At 30.1% G+C, this 24,976-nt stretch overlaps 2 protein-coding genes across 2 annotated transcripts; one reads left to right on the top strand and one right to left on the bottom strand.

The window, feature by feature from the left end:
* Positions 1–1,827: 1,827 nt before the first annotated feature.
* Positions 1,828–2,574, bottom strand: LOC136971909 (protein FAM200C-like). Its single transcript, XM_067266433.1, has one exon. The coding sequence runs from the start codon at positions 2,572–2,574 to the stop codon at positions 1,828–1,830; it is 747 nt and encodes a 248-aa protein (XP_067122534.1).
* A 2,997-nt stretch (positions 2,575–5,571) lies between these two features.
* LOC136971908 (glutamate [NMDA] receptor subunit 1-like) lies at positions 5,572–24,126 on the top strand. Its single transcript, XM_067266432.1, has 6 exons — positions 5,572–5,678; positions 15,462–15,546; positions 18,161–18,319; positions 18,392–18,539; positions 18,635–18,864; positions 23,866–24,126. Exons 1-6 carry the CDS (start codon positions 5,572–5,574, stop codon positions 24,124–24,126), a joined length of 990 nt encoding a protein of 329 aa, XP_067122533.1.
* The last annotated feature ends 850 nt before the right edge of the window (positions 24,127–24,976 follow it).

The raw sequence follows: 24,976 nt of genomic DNA, 5'->3' as shown, positions 1-24,976 counted from the left end.
ATATTTATTTTGTTTGTACAAAATGCAGAAATAATTTTTAACGATACGATAGCCTCGATGATTATTATAAAAATTTTTGTTAGGCTTAAAATCGACGAAAATTCAACACGAAGCGACACGCAACGGAGAAAAATTCAACAGGAAGCGATACGCAACGGAGAAAAATTTGAACATCGGACAGGTTAATGTATTTTTTCGTACAAAGTCGGAAACTGGAACAAATCATTAACTGGAAGGACCCCAGTCCACAATTGGTTCCACTTTTCGACGCTCTACTGTAATTAAATTACTTATAAATAACTACAGACTGATATGTAGAGTTTATATAAGAAAACTGGTAAGACTGATAGCCACTTAGCCACTGATTATCCGTCCTTACATTATTATAATATATTAATATAAATTAATCAGTAGCATTACCTTTGCTATTATTTAACTTAAAGATTACATTATAATTATAATCTAACTAAACATTTAAAGTTAATTATCTCTGTCTCAAGTGTTAAACCGAACCAAAGTTAAGTTTACTCCCTAAATGTGTAAGAAGTTTTACTGATTTATAGTGACCAGTCTAAATTACAAAAGTTTCTTAAGTATTTTTTAAGAAATGTTTTATTTCTTTAAAAAAAACAATAAAATGCTGCATAGATAGATAGATAACACTTTACTGCACCAAAAATATATCCGCGCTGGATCCGCGCTGGATCCAGCTGGTTTGATTTCAATCCAGCAAAAATCCAGCTGGATTCAAAATACCGCTGCATTGCAATCCCTATGTGTGATCTAAAACTAGGACCGCCGAGAGGATTGTACTGGAAGAAGACCAAAACAGCCCCTCACCTACACACAGAAACACAAATCAATCTCAAGATTGTACATTTATTAATTACATTCAAACATACTAACAATTATATTTAAAAGAGGACAGGAACTTCCGTAAATGATCACAAAAAGAATAATACACATTAGTTTATAAACAATAATGAAACAATATACATAAGGAATTAAATTAATACTTGATTCATTACAAGGTTATAACAGTTATTATAGTTGAGATATAATGGCATTTATATTCTGCTAAACAAAGGTGTCTTTCTAGTCTTTTTCCTGGCAAAATTGAGAATCAATATCGAAATGGCATTAAAGATCCAAATCAGTGGTTCCCAAACTTATTATACCCATGGACCCCTTCTCATAGCAAAAACCTGACCACGAACCCCAAATGAAATAACTCTACACAACTGCATTATAGCAAAATTTCACATTCAACTTTGATGTCTTAGATGGTAAAAGGTGACGTAAAAATAAAATATAAATAAAACATTTTTATATTTAAAGTAGTATTTATTCAAATTATAAATTTTGTTTTAAAATGCAAAAGCACATTATCTTTTAATGAGATGAGTGATTCTGATGGAATGATATGAGATTATTTATGTTCGGCTCGATGTTTGTGAATAACATTCGTAAGTCTCCGCGAGTACCAATTTGCAGTAGATTTTTTATTTCTTGACGAGGTTCATTACTGCACTAAATCCACGTTCTACTAAATAGAAAGACAGGGAAAGCAATGAACAGCTTCTGTACAGTGGCCCATAATGCAGGATATATAACTGGTATCTGTTTTTGTAACCAGAATTTGTGGTATCCTTGTTCAAACGTTGGTTTCACCTCCTCACGTGTGAATAATTCAATAAGTTCCTCCTGTATTAGTATGGCTTCACCTGAGTTTGTGCGTCTACTTGCAAAAGAGTCCAACACCCAATCGGGGATGTCCAAGTGAAGAATATCTTCAAATCCTTGGCTGAGGTCAGAATGAAGTGCCGTTTAGTGTTGACAATAAACAAGCAAATCATCATCTCGTTTTTGCAATTTTGGAAGATTTGGAAACTGGGAGCACTCTCTTCTCCCAAAGATTTGTTTGTATAAAAAGCGTTTTGCAACAAACGCAGATATTATACTTTTAGTTTCGATTAAATTTAATTGATCACCTTGTAACTTCAAATTAGTTTCGTTAAATTTGGCAAATAAGTCAGTCATATATGCTATGTCATTTTTTGAATTAATTAAATTGAGCCGCAAATCATTGTCTTTGCTGTCCAGGAATTCCAGCACTAAATCAAAGAGTGCATAAAATCGATCCAGATATGCACCTTTAGATAACCAACGAACTTCCGTGTTAAGTAGTAAACAATTATAAACTTCATCATTTTCTAAACAAAGTTGAGCAAATAATCTCTCATTTAAGGCATTTCCTTTGATTTTATTAACTGCCTGAATGACATAATCTAGTGAGCCATGCAAGCGTTCACCAAGGTTTTTGGCGACTAAATGGTGTCGATGAATGAAACAATGTACAGATAATATATTCGGTTTAGCTTGTTTCAAGTATGCCAGAAAGCCTCGGTGTTGTCCTACCATTGCAGAAGCACCGTCAGTAGCAACGGAGAGGATATTAACCAAAAGTATATCTTTTGCATCGAAAAATGTTTTTAATTCATTAAATACTGTTTCACCTTTTATATCAGTTTCCAAACATTTGGCAAAGTAACAATTCTTGGAAAATATTTTCATCTTTTAAAATCTTCCATAAGCAAAAAGTAATGCTTCGTTTCCTGGCAAAGTTGCCTTGTCAAGCTGTATAGAGAATTCAGATGTTTTTAAGTACTCACATAAAGAATTTTCTACGGACTGAGCCATTTTGCCAATCCTTCTTTGCACCGTATTATTACTCAGTGGAATTCTTCTTATAATATCGGAAGCTGGTTTATGCAGCACGGTGCGTATTACCTCACTTACATCTGGTAGGATGAGTTCTTTCCGGTGTGCGGCTTTCCGGACTTTGCAATCAGTAAAGAAACGTTATAAGAAGCACGCAGTCCATCGTCGTCTTGCTCAGATGTTGTCGCAAAGACTTGTTTCAAAGACTGTGTTTTCAAGTATTTTTCTTTGATTGTTTTAAAAAAGTTAAATCTTTATGTTTTTTGTCGCTATGGACTTTTGTCAAATGTTCCTTAAGCTTAGAAGTTTCCATTGATTCGTTTGACAAAGTTTTATTACATAGAAGGCACATAGGTAAAGCACTATTTGTTGGAAACGGAATAAAGCCATATTTTAAATATTTAACACTATGTTGTCTGCATTTTTTCTTCGGCTCACTCATATTATTATCTGTAAGAAAGGGTACAAATTTAAGATACATGAAAATAAAACAAATTATATCTTTGCAAAAAATCACCATTTATTCATGAAAGCTTCTGTTTCTTGTTTTTTGCAAAGAAATAATTTATTTTAATTTGAAAATGGAATAATAATACAAAGTAACACTCGAATCAATTAACTATGTAATATATAAGGATAAAATTTTAAGTAATAATAAATAAATAATAAAATAAAATAATAAAATAAAATATTAGTAAATATTATATAATAAAACTATTAAATAAATTAACTTTAACAAAAGTATTGTCGTCGTAATCTACTCTATTCCATCGACCTGTACGGCTTTCTTCGACTCTGCAGTCTCCTTTTCCCTTTCTCAAGTCCAGTGCACTGCCCTGTCCTTCTGTCCGTTCTGAGATCTTGACCAAGAATGGCTCTTCCGTTGGCAGTTTTGCTTCAGGCTTCCTTCTTTCTTTTGTTTTCTGAAAAATTCAGAGAAACGATAATCCCTTTTGTTCCTATCCTTTTGATCTATCAAGAGTTCTGAGAAGAGATAATCCCTCCTTAAGGCAATAAGAGTTAATAAAGAAGTTTCTAGAAAAAGTTATAACAAAAAGGGCAGAACAGATTATAAAGAAAACATAAAATGTTTACTAAAATACATATAACCATATGGCTGATGGCCACAGTATAATTTTACTTATGAATTTAACATACAAGAAGATATCAAATGTGTTCAAAAATACTTACGTAACATACAATAAAAAGAATTGTACAACTTTCTGTTCAAATTTTGGTAAATTTATTGTATGCACTTCACATCACGCTCAAAACAAAATTAAATTGTTGATTAGATGAACAACTTGTCTAGTGTCATATTTTAGACAAGTTATTGCATGTAGCGGCGAGATTCCGTTCATATTCAAACCTGCATAGATAGGAGGCTGCGGTCGGCTCGATTCTCATCGTGCAATGCTTGTCATTACTTGTATTTTGTATTTTATGTACCTATATACGTATATTTTACTCAGAATGTAAAAATGGCTACCAGTTTATTTATTGCTATTTATTTTTACTATTCTAATAATGAGAATGGGTCACAATTATTTTACTTTATATTAAACTTTTTGCAGACCCCTGACGTTGTCCACGCACCACAAATTAATTTTAATTTGCCACCGACTCCCAAAGTGGTACCAAGGACCCCCGGGGGTCCGTAGGAACCACTTTGGGAATCACTGTTCTAGCGTACTAATAGAGTTTAGGATGGACGGAATCATGGTTTATTATGTTATATCGCAATATTTTCAAGGCAATCTTTCTAAATGTAAAAATGTGACTTTTTAGTTATTCAACCACAAGAGTCTTTATAGTCTTATAATGAAAATATGACTACTTCGTAAATATACAACTCTAAATGCCAAACATAAAAATTGGTTGAAATAAATGGTAACCATTATGCCATTTGTATAATCCATAGTGCTCCACTCATGAACTAAATTTGAATTTAGATATGCAAGTTTATAACATTTGTGTATGAAGCTTTTTGAAATATTTTGCTGTTTACAATAAAATTATATCATACTTTTCAAAATTAGTTTTAGTTCATTTAAATTAGTTAAATTAAATATTTTGGAGAAAAACAATAATTTTATATTTTCTCTCTATTTTTGTGTTGTCAATGAAAAAATTTTAAAATGATTTTTAAGAGAATCACGACAAACTCAAAAAGTAATTAGAGATTAAAATACTAAATAAATATCCATCTCAGCTATAAACGTTTATTAAATCATCAACACACCTTTGTTGCTGAGATATGTTTATCAATCAAAATAATAAAATTTTTTAACATAACACGATATTCAATTTTAGGTGTAACGAAATTTCCAACATATTTTTAAACTTAAAATTTAAAGGACAAAACCTCCAAACATTTTTACGTTTAAACTTAAACAAAAATATCAGATAAATTAAGAAATAAAATAATAAAATAGTAAAACAAAATATATAAAATTAACTAAAACAATAACGATATAAATAATACGTGAGCCCGCGGGCCTGAGCGCGAGCTTTTTTCCCGATTTCGCGCAAATTTACGGAATTTGTAAGTTAATTTCATAACGCGATAGTTAGCAAAAACACGTCTCACTAGAATGGATCAAATGACATTCTCTGTAAACAAGCCGATGAGAATTTTGACAACAGGATATCAAAAGGAAAACATCCGATTGTGAAAGAGGGACAGCTGCAATCAAGCGTCATCGATAGAGACTTACACTCGCACCTGGGAATCAACCTTCAACTTCGTCCACAGTCAATCACATGATCATTTTCCCAGGCAAAGAGCATAAAAGATGGAGACACCGAAGTTCCGGGCATTCGTCCCATGCATAAGTCGGAAGGAAGGCGATGTCTCAGAATATATTAGTTAGTGCCGAGAAGACGACCACGACGATTTCAGCGGACATCCATAAACCAGCGTTTTTCAAAGTGGGCGATAACGCCCCTTGCGGGCGGTGAGTAAATCTAGGGGGCGCTGAACGGTGACCAAAGGCAAAAGTTGGGGTCACTGACAGCCGTTCCCTTTCCTCTGTTAAACAGATAAGAGGAAACATTGCGTTTAAGATTGGTTTCCAGATGTTGAGAACAATGTACTGTACGGCAAGGGAACAAAGTGTGATATTCATAGAAAAGTTTTCCTAAGAATATTTCCAATCCTTTCTCACAAAAGAGAAAATGGGTTAGGGGGCGTTGGGTATAACTTTATGGAACAAAGGGGGCGGTGAATCGAAAAAGTTTGGGAATCACTGTCCATAAACTGACAGCCCCGGCCAATTCGACAAAGGGTAAACTCCCCATAAGCTTGCCAATCCACTTCGAATCCTTCTCCCTCCAATCGAGCAAACGTCATATCCTCGAATAACGAAACCAGAGATATTCGTAGATTATTGGAAACTCTCTCTCTCTGCGAGATTAGCATCAGAGATAGGTCAATAGGTCAAGCATGTGCCTCGGGAGCTGAATAGAAACTATTGTCTCTTCTCTCCATAGGAGTTTATATATAACCGCATTTGAAAGCATTTAATAGTGTATCTGCTGTATGTATTATAGAATTAGTTATATAATAAACTTTTATTTGTTATCCGCTAAAACCCCGCCTTATTCGAGCGAAGGACACCCATCGACTTACTCACCACACATCCCACTAGCCCTCCCACCCATCTAAATTGTTAAGAATCGCGAGTTAGGACGCAAATTCGATTTTTCTGAACTATCCTAACTGATGTCAGTCCTGACAAGACAAGGATTCTGCGATCTTTTCCCTTCCTATCACGAAAAGCCATCCACAGACAACATGAGCAGTCTTTGCCAGACTGTAGCCGATTAAGTGGTGCTTAGGGACACACCTGAAGCGCCCAGTTTCTCAGAAATATAATAAAATAACATAAATAAGTAAAAAATAAAATAAAATACACAAAAATGCATCCAAGTATAAGGGCTGGTGTGGACTAAGAATTTTTATGCTTTAATATTCTTTTATGTAGAATTTCTATGCAGAAGCTAGTCCATCCGCATCCGTGGCATTAGTACATCCATCCTTTAATTTACTTTTATAGATTTCAATTAAAGAATGGTTGTATTATGAAGATGGCCTATCGTATTTAGTTGAAAATGTTAGTGTTTTGATTAATTAATAAACATACCTCAGCAAGAAAGGTGTGTAGATGGTTGATTAAAAATACATTAAAATTATTTCAAAAAATAATGCTTATTAAAATTTTCTAATGTTAGGTATTGTGTATGTGAAATATATGTTCATTCCAGTGTTGTATAAAAAAATTATTTTTGAAGTTTGTTTTTAATATTTGTCTTTACAATAATATTTATTGTATACTTTATATACACTTTTATGTAACAAGTGTTTAGTTATCATTATTAAGCATTATTATTATAATTGCAATATACTTGGCAGTGAAAGAGGAAATTTTTTTAATACACCAAAAGCAAATTAATGTACTCTGTAGAAAAATCGCTTGCTCACTAACTTGATAAATACTATGAAAGATATTTTTATGTTTTAACTCATGCCAATGTACTGTACTGTACTGTACATTAAAATCTTCTTCCATATCCATCATGGGTCCAGTCATGCAAGCAGTGGAAGAAAAGATCTTCGAGATTTGTTCGCCTGGATTAAATTTCGACTGTTTGAAAGCGGTAGGCTTACCCATTAACCAACTCAGCCATTTCCCCATCCAATTTAGTTATCCTCTTTAGTAAACTTCAATATTATAATATGAGATTGTTCAATAATATACTCAATTTTACTCTTTTACATTGAATAATACAATCCATTGTCATTACCTATTGAGTTAGTTCATTCATTTCTTTTCTGCATTGTGACTTTTAAGACTAGCATTAAATTATGCAAATATGTTTGTCATTGCTTCGTTAATTAATCTCAAATATGTAAATATAAATGCACCTCTTTTAACCATTAATTAACTTTTTATTTTTATTCTATAAATATTGTATTACATTTTAATCTCGATTGCGTTTATTCTTATTTTAGAAATAAACATTGGAGATATTTAATATTATTGCTTCAATAAACATAGTTTATAACCATCACAAATTTTGAATTTTTCCAGGGTTATCATAAATGTCCACTCAGTCACAGAAACAGATCCGATAGAACAACGTTCGTGTTTGCAAATAGCTAATTAAAAGATAAATTATTATTTACAAAAATCTAACAATAGAAAATTTCCGGATAGATACGGACATTAAAATCTGAACTGTAATGTTAATTTACCATTAAACCTAAAATAAACTCACGAAATATCTCCCTTTCGTGTCTATGACAGTAATTTGATACGTAATGGTCGAATAGCGTACAATTCCAAAGCAAAATGAATTAAATCAAAAATTAAAGATTCAACCTACAGAAGGATCAATGAGTATCAATCTTATCTGAAAGTGAAGTATTGATTTGTCACTACTTACGTTATTGGATAAATCAATAATGAGAACTTCGTTTGAGAATTAATTCTTCCTTCAAGTTAAAAAAGAAAGCGAAATATTATTACCGTTTCTGAATAGTCTTTTCCAATTCTAATATATTTTATATAATTAAAGTAAAGAATACAATGAATATGGAATGCATTTATATTTAAAATGGTATCGTAAATTAACAATTAAATTTAATTTTGTTTTCAAGCACAAATTTTCAACGAAATTAAAGAACTAAACGCGAAAAATTACTAAATTTTAAGAATTGTTTGAAATTTTTATGCTAAATTGGAAGAATGTGTTAATTCCACACCGTTAAGTAAATAGTGAGGCATTTTGAAGTATTTTTGAGAGAAATTATTAATATGAAAATGAAATTAATTGTTTTTTGTTTTGTAAATAGTAAACTGTACTAAGAAGTGTTTTAAGTTTTAATCTGCCATTTAAGTATTATTATACGTGTTTATTATTTTCATTTGCATATAGTAAGCATACAATACAAAAATATGTGACAGTGTGATAAAATTTTTATGATAAGTTACGTACATTAACCATTTATGAATGACATAACCATAATATATATACATATTTATATATAAATTTTAGCGTAAATGGCACTTAACCAGGTTTACTTTTCTCTTCTCTAGATGCATTTGTAAATACGAAACACCAATTAAATAACTTTTTCTTTACAATCAATTCAATTAGTTAAAAAAATAAGACGTCGGTTAAAAAACTTTCATAGTTAACTGACTTTGAAACTACGGTGCTTATTGTTGTTATTTTACTTTGGGATAACGCATTTTATTGATTAATTATGGAATCGAAAGATCAATTATATCAGTTTTTGTACGCTAAACTATTAACATTTTTAGATAAATTCAGTTTCTGTTTAGTAACTTCATTTAAAATTTTGACATTTGTTTCTATTCTATTTTTATTAAACGTAAGAAATGTTTATACATGAAGTGTGGTGATCAATATTATCAATGGTTTTCTACCTAACTTTCATCAGTGTGTTGCTAACAAAGCGTGTTCTAGATGCGCCACAAAATATGCTAATACCCAATAATTTGCTTTAAATTTAAATATATATTGAGTAATAGATATATCAAATACAAGAAAGTAATGTGCTGAGAGAACGAGCTTTAACAAATGCTAAAAATTTCCTCAGTATATTTTTAATGTCTACGAATTAATGACTCGCCGAAATTCCGCTGTAGTCTTATGAGTAAACTAAAAATTCTATTTTTTTTTTCTTTCTTATCTGAGGAGGAATATGTGCAATTGAAAGTAAACGTGTATATGATATATATCCGTATTTTAATTAATATAATATTAAAATTACTATAAAAATTTTAAAGTAATTAATCCTTGCCAATATGTATTATGATTCTGTTTCTGTAAACTTCGACAAACGAGCATTTTCGCATGTTTTTCTTTAGTTAAGAAATACCAAAGCAATATTATGACTATTAATTTTGAATTTCTTTCAATTAAAGCTGTAATAATTCTAGTAAACTGACAGGCAATTAACGACGGAAGAAACGCAAAGAGATATTTTTAACCAGCATAATTATTTATTACTGTTAAATACGGATATTATTGATATATCTGTTCGCATATATAACAGTCACGAAACGAAACTGGCATTAATTTATAAAACAATCGACATCGTTGGCAGAGATTCCATATTTATTTACAAACAATCATATATAAGTTTAAATCTTTTCGGAAGCTAAAGCGGAGAGGGAGAAGAGATGAGACACTGGATCATTATATTATTATACGTCACATCTATCGTTATTAAATGTCGTAAGTAAAGTATTTATTTTATAATAAACAAAAATATTTTATTTGAAGGACGAAGATATTTATGGAAGTAGAATATTTGTTTATCTTCTTCGATATATAGCAGATTTAAGAAAAAAACATATATTCTAACTGTATACAGATGGAGGAAGTTTAATTACCAAGATTTAACCATTTTGTAATGAATAGACTTAAACGTTATTTAATTTTGTTTATATTATAACGTATTAATGATATTACGTTTTAATTCTTTTTAAATAATTATAATTTTATATTTAATTTAACAATATGCGTCGTCTCAGTTTTGTAATGCCTGTCAAAAAAAAAGTTTTTCGTCATTGAAACACCACATTTAAATTCTGTGTACCGTCCTTGTAACCCAAAAAATGATTCTGGTAGACGATCATACAGCAATGGTTAGGAAAATTTCGTTTATTTAATCAAATGCATTTCGGGTTGGTTTATCTCCTAACCCCTCTTCAGTGCTGTCAAAGAATACAAAATATGGTAAGGTTTCCGACAATATTAAACATCACGTAATACAATAATATAAAACTTACATATCATGTGTTGGTACATTTTTAAAAATATTTTTTTATATTTTAACACAAAGATGTATTACATTCTCTATAACATAAAACTTTTTTTGTGATTTAATACAATTTGATAAAAAATATACAGTTATTCAATTTAGATTATTTATATAAAAACTTACGTTTGCAGTGAATGTGCATTGTTCCTAACGAGGGTGAAGATGAGCAAAAACTAAAAAGGCAGGCGTTTATCCGGTCTTGACCGTGTTACAGTTTACTGACAAGTGCTGTAATGTTATCCAATACATTCTTGGCATTCCGAACATTGGGGTGTGCTTTAAACGATGTTTAGCGTATAGCGATGTCCTCTATTAATTTGTAGCATTGGGGGTTTATTGTCATACCATAGGAAATATTAATAAGATGCTCTTTAGGGTGTTTTTGTAATTTCAATGTGTTCTTTAAATTACCGTTTGTATGGATCTTTCTCAGAATGTAAATTTTGATATTGCTTTTATTAATTTGACAATTATTGTGTGGGTGTACTATGGGGAAGTGTTATGTTTAAGGCGGATAGCGGCTTCATGTTCTTTAATTCTAGTTTCTAATATTCGGCCAGTTTCATCAATGTAAATTTTCGGGTTATGACAGTTGCATTCTAGTCTGTAAACAGTTCCAACACTTTTAAGGATGTTTGTTTTATTGTTGTATTGTTTATTAACGTTATTATGGACAGAGTTGGATATTTTGTTGGTCAAAGATGGTGAAAAACTGATGTTGTCTTTTTTAAAGATTTTATTACAGTTTTCAAAGATGTTTTTATATATGGGAAGGGCTTATATATTTTGTCAGGTTTGTATTTCGTATTATATCTGTGTTTCCAGTATTATTTTTGCCATGCGTTTAATTTCGGTTCGGGATAATCGTTAAGTAAAAATTTAGTTTCTAACTTTCTTAACTTAATTTTCCGACAATTATCATCTGATGTTCTTGTGTAAATGTTTTTTAGTTCCATGACATAAATATTCTTTTTTATATTTTCCGGAAGATATGAGTAGTAGTTAATGGTTTTGTTAACATTACAGGGTTTTTTGTATGTTATGAAGGAAAATTTATTAGGTGTGTTCGTGATTGTTATGTCAAGGTAATTGATTTTGTTATTGTTTGCTTTTTCTATGTCAAATTGAATGATTTCGTTAATATTGTTTGCGATGTTGAGGATAATATTATTGTTTGTTAATTTGTTATTGTATATTAGTAAGTAATCATCTGCATACCTCATTACTAGTTTTATGCCTGGGATATTATTTATTTTTCATCTATGTTTTTCATGACTAATAATTGTCAAATTAATAAAAACAATATCAAAATTTTACATTCTGAGAAAGAACCATATAAACGGAAATTTAAAGAACACATTGAAATTACAAAAACACCCTAAAGAGCATCTTATTAATATTTCCGATGGTATGACAATAAACCCCCAATGGTACAAATTAATAGAGGACACCTCCATACGCTAAACATCGTTTAAAGCACACCCCAATGTTCGGAACGGCAAGAATGTATTGGATAACATTACAGCACTTGTCAGTAAACTGTAACACGGTTAAGACCGAATAAAGGCCTGCCTTTTTAGTCTTTACTCATCTTCACCCTCGTTAGGAACAATGCACATTCACTGCAAATGTAAGTTTTTATATAAATAATCTAAATTGAATAACGGTATATTTTTTATCAAATTGTATTAAATAACAAAAAAATTTTATGTTATAGAGAATGTAATACACCTTTGTGTTAAAATATAAAAAAATATTTTTAAAAATGTACCAACATATATGTAAGTTTTATATTATTGTATTCCAACTTACGTGATGTTTAATATTGTCGGAAACCTTACCATATTTTGTATTCTTTGACAGCACTGAAGAGGGGTTAGGAGATAAACCAACCCGAAATGCATTTGATTAAATAAACGAAAATTTCCTAACCATTGCTGCATGATCGTCTACCAGAATCATTTTTTGGATTACAAGGACGGTACACACAGAATTAGAATACACAGCAACCATACTTACTATGTTAAGACCAAGTTTAAAGTTTAAAGTTTAAATATGACAAAGGAGGAGTATAACATATGCTCCACATCTCTAATATTTACAATAGCACAATTTAAAAATAATTCCATGTATCAATAGAACAGTTAAACAAAAATAGAGAATATACACAAATGCTTGATGAGGCGTACTTTTCATCGGCAGACGTAAATTATTATTATACGCTGGATTAATTCCACTAAAATTTTATCGAAAAATATTTTATTAAAGTAGATAACACGAGTATTTTATTCAGGTATGTTAAACTTGACAGTGCCGATTCCGGTATGTTAGTAAACGGGCTAAAGAGACATATATATATATATTATATATTAACACATTTTGTTGTCCACGTCGCATTGCTGTGACATTGCATGCAATAAGATGTAATACCGAGTTTGAAATATTTTTTAAGTATGATTAGTGACAATTAATTTCTCACCAAACAATACGGCTAAATTTCATTATTTAAAAAACTTATTTCTTTCGATATGAATTTTGCTAATATTTGTGTATATAAAAAGTTTACAATATGATAGAAAAAATGCTTAAATATAAATATAAAGCCAGAAGTTTGAGAATTGAAAAGTAAAAAGTTCCATAGATTAAACGGGTAAAGTTGTTTTATCACTACAAAAATTGAATTTATATTTCTAAACATAACGCATAATCTAACAGATCCATCTGATATTTTCTGACACTTCATCGACGTTTCGAACTATTGTTAAAAAAATATTTACGTCAATCACAGAGTTTTGTGTAATTAACGAAGATAAATATTCTCCGTTATCGTCAGTATTTCTATTGTTTAGGAGGAAAATATTAATCATGACATTTACTGTGATTTTTATTCGTTTCTTACAGTTACACACGTTTTAATTGAATAATTTTACATTATATTAATGTCGAAAATTATTGTTTCAAGAAACTTTCCTGCAAATCTTCAAACCCATTGTTTATCAAGTACTTTCTTTAATAATACCCATTCTATCTGACATTAAGAAAAATATTCGAAATTGTATATAAATTTCAATTTTTATTTTATTTTTCTAATTTGTTCAATTGTTCCTTAATTTCAATATTTATATAAAAAAATAGTGAATAACGTACTTATTACTATTTTCGGACATTAACAATTAATTAACAATGTGATATGTTTAAGAAGTGTCTCGAAAATTTGAATAGTCTTTATATTTTAATATTATTGAATACAATTTACTTAGAAAATAATTAAGTTTCTTGTTTTATCATTTTAAAAATAATACCCATTATAATAATACATAAATAAGTATTTTTTCTTTCAGAATCCGAAAGTCGAGATCGAGTCATTAAGATTGCTAGACCGAAAGTAAGTGAAACCATTTTTATTAAAGTTCAAAATGAGACATCGAATTCATTTACTTTTCAAACTTTGCAGTACTTGAAGTATCCAAATCAGTCCTGCGACGAAATAATAAATTATTCGTCTTGGCCAATTCGTACTTTATACAAAACTGTAAAATTCAAGTAACGTATATTTATTTTGTATTTTATGAATGATTCCGAATTAAATATTTCTTTCTCCATCCTCTCTCTGTTCTGTTCGTCCTGACAATTTTTTTTAAATTTCGTAATTTGCTAAATAAACTTTGAACGTATTCTGCTTATATTATTTACAATGTCGCATATAGCGACATATAAACCTCACGTGCAGATAAGCAATGTTTTGTACATGATTTTTTTCTTTCTAAATATTCATTATTGGCGTAGTTTATCAAATTAGTCAGAACATTTCTTAAACACCTGCGATTACTGCTTATAAACGTGTGTATTCTTAAAATAGATATAAAATACGTAAATAGTAAGCGATTTCTTATCATTTAACGAAAATTAAAAGTTACACACTTATCTTCATTGTATTGAAACTCATCCATTATCCTTCAGATTAGATATTCTAAGCATAATATTTTTTTATTCTAAATTAAAAATAATTAATTAATTAATTTGTTTTCAAACCCTAAACAATGTCTATTTCGATAATGTTGAACATTAAAAACACGTCACTTATGATACAAATGAAACAACTATATGCCGAAGTAACAAAGTAAACTTGAAAGTAAGTAACGTAAATACTGTAGAATAAACTTTCATGTAGTGTACTGTACCTCATTGACTCTGATAGTGTCTCATTTCGTAAGGTTGGCATAGAGCTCACTTTCTTACAAACAATCTTTCTGGAGATGATATCACCAGCCACTAAGTAAGAAAAGTTAATTTATCTCTTCATTAATGTTCGAATTCCCGAATTTCTGAAAGTCGATGTTGTCAAACGTTTATCACATTTTTGCTTCCCTGTTCCTAATGAGCACAAAATCGATTTTGTTATCATAAAGATGGTCGTCAGATCAGCCACGCGTTTTCCGCTTTTATGTTCATTATAAATTCTTTTTCCACTTCAATTGTCAATACTACAATCATCCTCTTGAACGTCATTACTTCCACACTCTTCGTGGATGCCATGGGTAGTAGAAAGGAGTTATATATGTTACCAAACAGAAATAATAATGTGAAGTAAGTAGTAAAACACGCGCGTAACACAGGAGATATTTTCACAGCGAGACGACTGTAGCACAAAAAATACTCTTCGTGCGGAGAGTATTTTTTGCTTCGCTATGTTCAAACTCAGCGCGCAGTTTGAGCATAGGCGCATACTTGGTACTTCGAATAGAATTTCTCTGGAATTTGGTGCTGGAACACTGAAACGTTCGAAGATAGTGTGGTTCGAAACATGAAATAACACTGTATAAATTAAATTTTGGGTGAGAAAAAAATAATTTATAAATGTTAAACGATTGATGTTTTTCAGATGTGAATATGCTCGACCAAACAAGACTGAATTGTTAAAACAATATCCAGATATACACTATTATACTGCTCAAGTATTGAATGGGGTAAGTAGAAACATTTCCACATTTAAATAAAAAACAGTAATAAGTTCCTCCGGTGATAGCTAAATATTCTCTTATTTGAAATAAAAATTCTGTAAGTAGATGTAATTGTGTAATGAATGTTGAATTATCTACATTTATAAACAATATACCATTTATAATTTAAAATAATATAGTGTGCTGATCGAAAATGTTGTTTAATTTAGTTAAATTTGTCAATAGTTTAAGTTTTAGATGTATTATTTACATTTCGAACAATAATTCGGTCATTTCAATAGAGATAACTTTCACTTTACACTGTCTTAAGAGGAAATGCAAATCTAAAGAATAGAGACGATGTCAGTGTAGAGAAGAGAACCTCTCTCTTGTTTGTAATGCCTTGATTCATTGCTGTTTTCACTTATTGGTAATCTGCAATTTTGCAGATTACCAATAAGTCAAAACTGCAAAACTACTATTTCTTAAAACGAAATAATATGAGTTGAATATTAATAGTGTTGTGATAATTTCAATATAAACTTATTAAACATAGAAGTATAGATAAATATTATATTTACGACTTCTACAGATATTACTCGTATGACACAGCACCTCTACAACTCTGTATCGCTCTAACTTGGTTCGAGAATTTGGTAAATTCTCGGTACAAAATTTTACCTTTTAAGTGTAAACTTCGCTATTCTATATTTTTCTATTGAAATAAGCACCATGTCTCAAATTTGTCCACGGATTTTAGAATATCGAAATTTTCAATTTGTTTCGTGCTTTTCATCAGATTTACTTTAACGAAAACTAATAGGGCATTTTTTCTTCCATGTCTTAACTTTTTTATCAACCACGTATCGTTGTTGTTTTCAGACTTTAGTCTTTATCACTGTCACCGTGTGTTGTTTTTACAGACTAATATTCGTATTAGTATACGAGGGATACCTGTATTTCTATAGTTTAGCTACCCTTCTATCGTTATTCGTTACTTTCACAATTTTTACGTCACGCAAGAAGATAGTAGCGAGGTTGAGGCCAAAGTTTTAAACGCAAAAACGTACACGTTTTTCGCGTTTAAAACTACAGCCTCACCGTTGCTAGTATTTTTATTCTGAAAATAATTAAACGCCACTGCTTGCGCTATGGAAGTCAAGTTTGAGGAAAAATAAAAACATTAATTTTAACATAAAATTGAGCAAAACGAGCGCGGATGAAAATATGAGAAATAAAACCGATTATATTAGGGTTGCTGGCCGCGCGTGCTTTGTAAAGGCATTCCATATTAGAAGCCAACAACTGTCCTGTGTAATCACTCTTCTCTAACTGCACTTAAAAACAACCAAACTTCAAAAAAACCTTTTAATATGCAGTCTTTTTATTAAATCGTCTATCGTTTTCCGTCAGATGACTGACTTTCTGCAAGAAAATTGAAAGATTCTGATTTCTACCGAACGGCACAGGAAACAACTGTGGCTATTTTAACTGTCCGTTCCTTTTTTCTGACTAATATTTTAAAATTACACCCGCTCGCCCTTCCTCTGAGACTTTACTCGATTCTCTAATGTTTATCACATCTCCCATTTGGTTAGTCTTGAGTATTTGCCATACTTTCGCAATATTTAACATGTCGCTTGTCCTGACAATTTTATAGTACTTTTGCTCGTTCTCACTACACTATTACCTCTGTTTGCTATAGCATACAGTGACTCGCTGCTCATTCTGTAAGTATCTTTTATAATCTTTAACTCTTTTTTTAACGACCTCCCTGTAGCTCTAGTGTAGTAAAGCTCTTTTTGCAGAATTTGGTCTTGTAAGGGTATTCTTTAAATTTCAGGGAAAAGTTTCTGCTGTGTAGCTTCCTTGTCCGTACGTAGCATCAGGTATAGTGTTGGATTTTTTGAGTGCCATGTATTCCTTCACTTTGTATTCTTCTATTCTCCCCCACTCATTAACTTCGTTGTCACCTTTCTTTCATTAATTAATTTCTTCTAATTTATTGTAGATATGATTTGGATTTGTTTATTCTTCTTTTAAGTATTATAGAACACTCAATTAGAAAACAAATTAACTTTATTTGCTTACAATTAAAATTACAATTAGAATTAAGTTAGTAAATATTTGGATCGATGTGTAAAAACACCAGATAACGTTGGAAAATCGAGCTAAATAAATTCACAAACAGAGAAAATATTAAGAAGCCTGCATTAAAAAATCTGGAATTTAAGAAACTGCATATTTTTTGAACAGATTGTTAGTAAATTAATTAACTTTTTATCATTCGGGGAATGTCAATTTAGCAGTTGTGTATCCAAAGATTAATACTATAAAATGCATTACGCCAGTTACGAATATTTCCATTGACAAAAATATTTTAATTAGTGTATTAAGTCTTTATGCTTATGCAAAGTTCATTGTAATTAAAAATTTAATCAGAAAAGCTAATATTTATTTTATTGTCTTAATACGCTAGGTGGACGTTCGAACGAAAATGTTTATTTTGTATTAAAAATTTTTTTCGTGACCAATATTATTAAAAATATTAATCAAAATATTTCATTTTTGAAATATATTTATTACCTATCTTAAGCTCCATTATGTTTACGTAGTTCCTTTGGTTTTATATTATAAACAGGATGCTGATATTTCAAGTAAACGCGAAAGTATTTCATTTCAATTGTTTAGTAGAATTGATTTTTCTTCACCCGTTGACTCCTTTTCAATTAAATTCGTTATTCAACTAAACCAGAAGAAACTGTCTTGGCTGGCAATAATTAATCCTTTCTCACTTTGGGTATGTATTTGTTTAGCCCAGTCTTATTTGTTGTAATCTTGTTCGGTGTAAGTAGACAAATTTCTTCTTCAGGTATGGCTGGCAATTTGCATAACCACGACGGTTGCTGGAATACTGTTATACAAAATTATAAATTTCAGTTTTTCAGTAAGTAGAAGAGAAAAATTATGGAATTATAAAGATTTATGTTGGTTTCTTTTTGCCTCGTTCGTTAATCAAGGTATTTAATGTCTATAAAATAAATCGTAACATACAAATTAATATGATAAATAAAATTATTACCAAAATATAACTAGATTTGTTTATATTTTCTAGGAGTGAATTTGGCGTCAATTAAAAGAAATTCGTGTAGATTGTCTCTTGGTCTTTGGTTGTTACCTGTCTTAATATTGGTCTGGGGTTACGGTGGCATTTTGACCTCATTTATGACAACTCCGCCGAAAGATATCGTACCGACAACATTTGAAGAGTTGGCATCTGCTGTTGAAAAGGGAGATTTTTCGTGTATAGCACAAAATGATACCACGTTGAAAAGTTTTCTTAACGTAGGTATTCTTTAAACATTTTCTATAATATGAAGTAGACGTTAACGTCACAGAGCATAACTTTAAAGATTTTATTAAATTAGCTTAGACAAAACGTTGTTAAAAGCTCTTTTACTTGTAAGAATTATAGTTTCAGAAGAAATACTGCAGAGCTTCGATAGCACGAGTCTTGTTCTATGTTCCCCATAAGCCAAAGTACACAAACTACTTTTGTGCACTTTATATCATTTATGAGATGACACTAAAATTGTACGCACACCGAAAATTTTAATATCGGCTTTTAGTTCATTGCCTTGTGAGACGATCTAATTGCCAAAAACTTTTAGATATGGTTACCACTTACGTGGTATTGTACAGCACATGATATATTTTATGCGTATTATATTAATTTTCTATAATAAAATTATTGTCGTGTTAATTAACTAATGGTCTGTTTATTATTGTAAGATACATATCACGTTACTTACCGTATTTACTAATTATTGTTTCCAAATCGTATACATTCCATCGATTTAGAGTTTTCCATAGCTGGAGGAGGTCTGATCTTCGATTACCTCGAACTATCGATACTCTTCTGTATTTTCTAGTGTTTTCTAACAAATTATAAAAGATAATATAAAATTTTGTAATTGATGCAACAACTAGTATGTGGATTGAACTGCTAATACGGAATATTAGTTCTTTTTAAACAAAAGAAAGTTTTCTGTTGAATAATTTCCAGTAAATCAATATATTTATGTTCGTTACTAAGAGATTGACAATAATGAAATTTGATGATATCATTTAATGGGTAATATTTTTGGATATTCATAAAATGTTAAAGGAACCTGTCAATATCTACGGTCTTATTTGACTAAAGTGTAATTGACGATCGCATTCGAAACTGACTGTAAATTATTCGTGTCCATCTTGTTCCGTGACAAAACGCGACTTTTTTCAATTTTTAATCCGGGATATACGTCGGCAATTTAACATTTTTAAGGCCGATCAACTTGAAATGGCAGGGCTGTCGATTAACGGTGACAACGATCACCTCGTCGCAGTCACCTTGTTCTCGACTTCGCTAGTAGAGTTACTGCAATGGGCTGTCCAAGTTTACTCTTCTGTTTGTTGGAACGTTTTACAGGAAGTCCATCGATCGGTACAAACTTATAGTGATTGCCACTTAGGTCAATGTTAACAAAACTAATTTATACATAACTTTTTTTATTGTCTTTTTAGTGTTGACAAGCACACGCGTTGATTTTACTAATAGATATTTTTTAGTACAGATTCTAAAAAACTAAAACAGACTATTCAAAAAAGTTTTTCTTAAGTTCATGTTTTATTTGTTGCTTAAACACTATGTAGTGTAGTGAATTCAACACTTGGCATTCTTTCATATTTTATTTTAGTTCAGTTGATACGCGTTTTAAATTACACGTTTCGGACGTAACATTTCCCTCTTCAGCGAACTAAAAAATACGACAAAAATATACACAGTAAATAAAAAGGTAAAAAATACATATAAATGATCAAAATGTTTTTTCCCAAGACATACCTCGGGATTTTTTACGAATTGGGCTCTATTGGATGAGTACACGGCTTACACATTTATTATTGTATATCTATTTGAACAAATATCGTAAATATAATATTAATTACTACAATACGTTGATTTGCACAATACAAGTATCTACACTATTAACGTACTGTACCTTCGTTATTTTACTTTTTGGGCCAATACAATAAAGGGTAAGTATACCGCTAGTACGGAACTTTACGCTCATCTATTTTAGGTTGAAAAAATGCTTAATTTTTTACCTACATGTTACTATATTATCTACACGAATATATTAATAAATAATATACCTGTTTTTGTAATTTTGAAACTTATGTTGTTAGTATTCCTTATTATCCCTGTCTAAGAAACAATATGGTGTTGAATCAAATTTCCATTTCGAATTCTGCCATGTTTTTAAAAAAGGTTCACTATAAGTTATCTCGTTATAGTAACATTTACAGAATAAATACAACGTACCTGTTTATTCTTTATATAAAATTCAATATAACCAATAAAATACAAATAATTGTATCTCTCTTGCTTTGCTTTATATCGTCGTTTTGTTTTTACCACTTTTACTACTCAATATCGTACTACGATATTTCGTAAATAAAGAAGGTTAACGAAGATGCGTTAATTGTGTAGATATATGTATTGTGCAAATCAACGTATTCTAATGAATAATATTATATTTATGATATGTGTTCAAATAGATAAACAGTAATAAATGTGTAAGCTGTACACTCATCCAATAGAGCCCAGTTCGTAAAAAATCCCGAGGTATGTCTTGGAAAAACATCTTAACCATTTATATATATTTTTTACCATTTTATGTACTGTGTGTATTTTTATCATATTTTTTAGTGGTTGAAGAGGGGCATGTTACGCCCGAAACGTGTAATTTAAAACGCGTATCAACTGAACTAAAATAAAAGATGAAAGAATGCCAAGTGTTCGAATTTATATTTCACTACATAGTGTTTAAGCATCAAAGAATTACGACATGGTTTCGGATTATCAAACGTTTATGTTTCATTTAAATAGATAGTTTATCTGTTATATGTAATGTTAAAATTTTTTAATTAACACGTAATTACCAAACACAAAGAAGCAGCAATTCAGAGTATGCGAAGACAAACGGGTTTTTCTAACCAGTAAAAAAAGTTACTTGCTAAATGACATGCGAGCGCAGTTACCTTCTTTTCGCTACGAAAAAATAACTTTTTGTAGTTACTATTCTTTTGTACATTTCTCACTCCGTCATGTCAGAACCATTGCACCTTTCTCTGGTATCTCTTGAGAGACATTTCCTAATCAAGAGCTTTGTTATGATACCTGAACCATGTTTGCACTTCCAGCTCTTCTCTAGAAAGATGCTGGAGAGTAGTTAATGCTTACCGCATTAATATATACATTATAATGTCAAGATTATTGTTATCCGCCGAAAGTGAATAAGATCATCCTGTATTTGTGAATTAACTTTATATAACCACTAAAAATAAAAAAATTATTTTCAGTTAAAAACAAGTAAAAAATGCTCGATCTGTTTTCGACTTTTTAGTTGTTATTGAATATACTGATTTCATTGGTTTTAATTATTGAATTAACTTTGTGTTATTATTTTTGTTGTCTGCTTATTGACCCGTTTTATTCAAACTAAATTAACCTGTTACATTTTTTCTTGTAATTTGACAATAAGTTTTTTTATTTCTGCCACGTTGTGTGAATTATGGGCGCTACAGATACATCGACTGTCACAAATTTTATTCTCTTTGGCTAATTATATATTCTTTTATTAATTTCGTTTAATAAACACTTCATAAATGAGTAAAATAAATCTGATGCTTTAATTTAAAAAATTTGAAAAAATTTAATAATGATCGTGGGCCGAATTAGCCCGTTAGGCCTTCCATAAATACGTGGTAGTCCTCAAATGTTAACTTTATAACAGTTAACACTTTACTATATTTTGGTATTATATAAACATTGTATATTTTAAATTTCTATATTGTTTTTCTGTTTTAAGTTAAGCATTAATTTATGGTTATTAAATTATATTTATAGATATAAATCCACAAAGCAGATTAATAATCAAAGTCAAACGTAAATCTATCCTCTTATAAATCTACAATAAAACTAATTTTAAGAACTAGATAAGAACTAATTTGGCAACAGGTTACGCTGCCTCTCTTGAAATTTTTAATAAATATAATAAATGTGAATTAAATTTAGAATTTTTTTCAAAAATAGTAAATTAACTTTATAAAAGGCCTGATCGTAGTTTGATAATACGGCGGTTTGTTTTTTTTGTATTATTATACATAATTTATGATTTAGTAATAATAAATATAAACCAACTTATAAAACTTATTTTAAAAATTAAGACCTACGTACTGTGCAAATAGACTTGAACACAGTGAAAATTCTTTCAATTTTAATTGAAAAAATGTATTTCCATTCATTTACTGCCAAAAACTGTGAAGCATGTTCCGCACATTGTGTGACATTAGTGATTCTCTCGAAGTGAAAGCTAAAGCGGCTGAGAAAATGAGTTGTCTTCAGAATGATGATTTGAATAAAATTGGGCCGATAATTCTTTAGAATTAAAGTTCGTCAGAAAAACAATTAAATTAATCAACAATTTAAACTGCATCTATTATTATAGAAATAAGTCATAAACTAACATATAAATATTCTTCGAGCTCAGAACGCAAAAGAAATGGTGTCTCGTCGAGATCAATCAAATGACTTAAATTAAGTACTGGACGTTGAATAATTTTGTAATTTATTGCAGTTCGAAGCAACTGTTATTTTATTCAAGACGATGCAAATAACACTATGAAGCTTTTAAAAAATGACTTGGAGCAATTTTTTGTTTACAATATGTGCTGTACATGTCAAATTTTTATGAAACGAAATATCTATGAATATTTGAATAAATTTAAAACTATAATATAAAATTAGAATCATTGTAAGTCTATTTTTATTTTTACTGTACATCGTACGCTAAACACATCTGCAATAGACAATAAAAACTTTCATTCTTGCCGTATTTGAATAATTGGATATAAATTTGATTTGCGGCAAATATGAATTGAAATTTAATTACTTTTTGAGCACATTTAAGCACTTTCTTTTTAATACGTCATCAAGATGCTATAAACCAATTACTCTCTCCGAGTTACAATTGTACAAGAAATGGCACAAAGTCAATTGGTAAGAATAAAAATTCGACACATTTCTATGTTTTTTGTAATTTTTCTAACCTATTTTAAAGATAATAAAAACAAACTAATAAAATGGTCTAGAAAAAAAAGAGGTAATTTAATATTCTCTGATAGGACTGTTGTTTTATCCGGTTTGTTATGTATTATATACGTATATATTTGATATTTTAATTTAGTTTTCTTGACAATGGATGTTTTCTACATTTTCATTATAATTACTTTTCGTTTCAGAATTCAAAACTTTCCTACGTGAATACTTTAATGAATCATCTGGTAGTAAATAATAACTTCGAGTCTTTCTATTTCCGTTTATTTGATCGAATGGCTTCTGGAAAGGTTGCTTACATCGCTACAGAGGACATGATTAAGAATATTATTATGTTCGACTCGTCCACTGAGTATTTCGAATCGACCGATATTCTCTATTCATTTTATACTGCGTTTCTGATGAAGAAAGGATTTCCTTACAAAAATCTTCTTGATAAAATGTGAGTTAAAATATTAAACATTCAGCACGTTGTTTTTTTTTTCTTTTCTTCATGTTTTCGTTTTATTTTTATTATAGCATAATGTCTAGTTTTGAAGCGGGAGGACTCGTTGAAAAAAATGAATTTCCTATTCCGCGTGAAATTGAGAAATCAGTGAAACCGTTGGAAATCGAAAATTTTGCTGGGGCATTTTTAATTTTTATTGCAGGATTCGTGCTGTATTTTATTGTTTTTGTTGTAGAAATAATAAGCTTCAAAATGTAAACTTTGTATTGCGTACGATGTGAAGAGCGACCGTCTCTGCTTGTGATATTGCTTATTCTACTTCAGTGGTTCCCAATTTTTTCTAGAATGCGGAACATTTTTGTGAGCAATTTTCTTTAGCGGAACACTTACTTAAGTTAATATGAAATACATAAGCTTGTCATCAGTTATTTTATTAGAATTGAGCAGTTATAATTCAAAATCTCTACTCATATTATTAACGCCAATTCTAAGACAGGAAAAAATATACCTAAATAACTTTAATGGGAAACTTGTGTGTTTTTACATATTTCATTCAGTTTTTATCATTGCCTTTATCTTATTCGAAACAGTAGTACACTCCATAAGTACGAGTCGTACATATATATTTAAGTTTATGAAAATTTTATGATTTTAATTTTTTGATATTCGGCGGCTCGAACAGACAGAGTTGAATAGTTATAGTTATTTGTTATATTTACCCGCATTGAAGTTTCTCCCATAAAATTTCTGATAAATTGGAAGTTACACATGTTTTAGGGCATATCTTCAACGGTGTCAAATGAAAATACTAGTTAATATGAAACAGAGTGAGAACAAGTATTTTCACG

The sequence above is a fragment of the Centruroides vittatus genome, unplaced genomic scaffold (assembly GCF_030686945.1).
Source record: "Centruroides vittatus isolate TY-2023 unplaced genomic scaffold, ASM3068694v2 contig_273, whole genome shotgun sequence".
NCBI classification, from domain to species: Eukaryota; Metazoa; Arthropoda; class Arachnida; order Scorpiones; family Buthidae; genus Centruroides; species Centruroides vittatus.
Note: the sequence above shows the minus strand (reverse complement) of the source record. Positions and strands in the feature narration are given on the sequence as shown.